Here is a 2785-nt window from a genome sequence, read left to right as displayed (position 1 = left end):
CTTTGGAAAAAACACACCAGCAAACAACTAGTTGAGGTAAGTGTCTTGTTGAAGTAATGGCGCTGTTGTTGAGACCGAAACCATATAGCCTTGTTTCTTCTGAGCAAATGATGTAGACCTCTAGTGGAAACCATTATTTCTTTGGTCAATAAATATAAATTGCATTCATGTATGGTTTTGATTTAAGTTGCATTGCTGTGATTTGTCTAATGTGAAGTAACTGTGTCATGAAAACAAACTGCATTGTCTTATGGCACCACTGAATGGTCATGTTAATAATTGTCATTCTCTTTCTGTCATGAAGGAGTTTGTTATGTTGAAATAAGAATCATGCCAAACTAAAATAACCCAAGATGTCAGCTGTGCATATGTGTTTGGACGTATTACCATCTCTCTCTGACATTTTCGCCATTGCAGATGGAAGGGCTTTGACTCGCAGCAGCCTGGGGTAACATTATGGTTCTGGGCCAAGCTGTCAACATGAGTTTGATGGACATTTCAAAGATCTTCTCCCTGCTGCAGCCCAAGGAGGAGGATGAGGACAACGAGCAGTGTCAGGCCCTGAACAACGCTGTGAGCAGCGACAACGTGACTCTGCTCTCCGAGCTTCTGTCTCAGGAGAGTTACAGGAGGTCTATCAATGCTCGAAGCGGGTGGGGGTCCCAGTAACCCCCTTGCGCAGTGCTGCTGCTCTGGGACACCTGAGGTGCTTGGAGTTGTTGTTGGAGCACGGTGCAGAGGTGAGAAACGGAGAGAGCATTTTGTTGTACAGCTTGCATATGAGGATGGTGAGATGTATCTTTAATAGTAGGTGTGGAGGGGTGGGGGGGGGGGCAGTATGTGCTTTCTAGTGGTTGTAATGGACATACATGTCCTATTTAGTAACCCAAATTATATACTGCACTCAGGCATCACACATTCCATTTAAAAGCCCCAAAAGGTTCTTAGATTTTTTCCTGCAGGTCTTTTTCACCTATCAAACATGATTAGAAAGAAATTAGATTTCCCACATTTGAAGCTAAGGTTATTAAAGCAGCACTTATCAATCATTTAAATGAACAATGGATCAAAATCAAATTGTAATATAAAAGGGGTCACTGGCGGTGACAAACCCACACAAATTATAACACAACTCTGCAGTTCACCTCTGTTCTAATGAACCTCAGAGCATCTTTTAAGCTCTTTGTTTTGGTTTTCAATCATCACGATTGTTTCCAGAAGCAGCAGACAGCTCTTTTCTGCAAAATGAAGGCTCTGATAAACCCACAGTTTACTACGTGACCAGTACAAAACAGCAAATTGACAATGTTAGGGATTAGTGAGGGATATGGTGGATCATTTAGCTGCTAATAAGCAGGATATTTCCCTCAGGAGTTGGTTGAGATCGAATCAGTGTTAGTAGATGAGTGAATATTGGATTTCAAGTCATTAGATAAATAAATAAATGCAATTGAAATGGTGAGAATTTGTCAATATTGTGTTTGCAGTGGAAAAAAATCAAATAATGCAGCTTTAACGATACTTATTGACATTCTTGGATCACCAAATCACAATTTGTCAGGACCACTTCCTCCTGTTACAACATGTCGGTCCACTGTTCTGTTTGAATCCAGATCGACAGCCTGGACGTGAAGGCCCAGACGCCCCTGTTCACAGCTGTCAGTGGGAAACATCTGGACTGTGTGGTCGCCCTGCTGAAGGTGGGAGCCGATCCTAATGGCAGCCAGTACAACAACTGCTCCCCACTGCTGACCGCAGCCCGTGAGGGCGACGTGGAGGTGCTCCGAGAGCTGCTGCGCTATGGAGCCGAGGTGGACGTCAAACCCAAGGTCCCCGAGTGGGCCTCCAATGCCACATCCTGCAGAGGGCCCCTTTACATCTCAGCTGTTTATGGACACCTGGACTGCTTGAAACTGCTCCTTCTCCACGGGGCCAACCCAAACTACAACTGCACAGACGAGAAGTTGCTGGCCAGGATAAAGCAGCCGAAGACAGTCCTGGAGGTGTGTCTGCGTTATGGCTGCGGGGTGGAGTACATCCAGCTGCTCATAGACTTTGGCGCAGATGTTTATCTGCCCACACTGATCATTGACAAGACTACAAAGCAGAACGAAGCTCTGATTCTGCTACTCAAAGAGAGAGGTGAGACACCGATCATATTTTGGTTCAGTAAGCATTGAAGTGTGCAAAGTGTCAAAATGTTGATCCACGTTTTTTTTTTGTCTCCTTCTGCTCCAGTTTGTCCCAAAACACTGATGTCGCAAACCCGGCTAGCAATTCGAAGATATCTCCCCTTCTCCAATAAAGAGATAGCCATCGACAGCTTGGACGTCCCTCTGATCCTGAGGAACTATCTAAAGCACGAAACGTCTGAACAGATATGAAGCTCGCCTGAGCGTCAGAATATATCGGCAGTGACATTTTTTTTTACCTCATTTCTGATGACTGGATAATTGATTTCTAGCTTTTCCGACAAGTACAAAAGGCCACTGTACTGTCCCAGTGAGTGCTGTAAATTCTCGTTTTTATTATTTATATAGAAAGATTGAAATGTGTACCTACTAAATAGATAAATAACTTCAGATTAAATGATTATTAAAGCTCTACAAAGCTCATTAAAGTGTATTTGTCAAAAACAGAAAGATGAACATCCTAAAGGCCTCCATGTTGGAAACTCTGCCGTGTCCTTTATCAGTGTAACACCATGGTTTACCACTAGAGACCACAGTTATACTGCTAATCGCTCTTGTCCAATTTTGGTAACGCCTCTTTGCATCACCTTTAG

General features: G+C 43.6%; 1 protein-coding gene across 1 annotated transcript; it reads left to right on the top strand.

The window, feature by feature from the left end:
- The first annotated feature begins 456 nt into the window (after nt 1–456).
- Nucleotides 457–2384, top strand: LOC129090455 (ankyrin repeat and SOCS box protein 12-like). The gene is given in 4 exon segments (XM_054598108.1): nt 457–658; nt 661–740; nt 1614–2142; nt 2239–2384. Coding segments are annotated over 4 exon segments (957 nt in total).
- Nucleotides 2385–2785: the final 401 nt, after the last annotated feature.

Source organism: Anoplopoma fimbria, chromosome 4, assembly GCF_027596085.1.
Source record: "Anoplopoma fimbria isolate UVic2021 breed Golden Eagle Sablefish chromosome 4, Afim_UVic_2022, whole genome shotgun sequence".
Taxonomy (NCBI): Eukaryota; Metazoa; Chordata; class Actinopteri; order Perciformes; family Anoplopomatidae; genus Anoplopoma; species Anoplopoma fimbria.
Note: the sequence above shows the minus strand (reverse complement) of the source record. Positions and strands in the feature narration are given on the sequence as shown.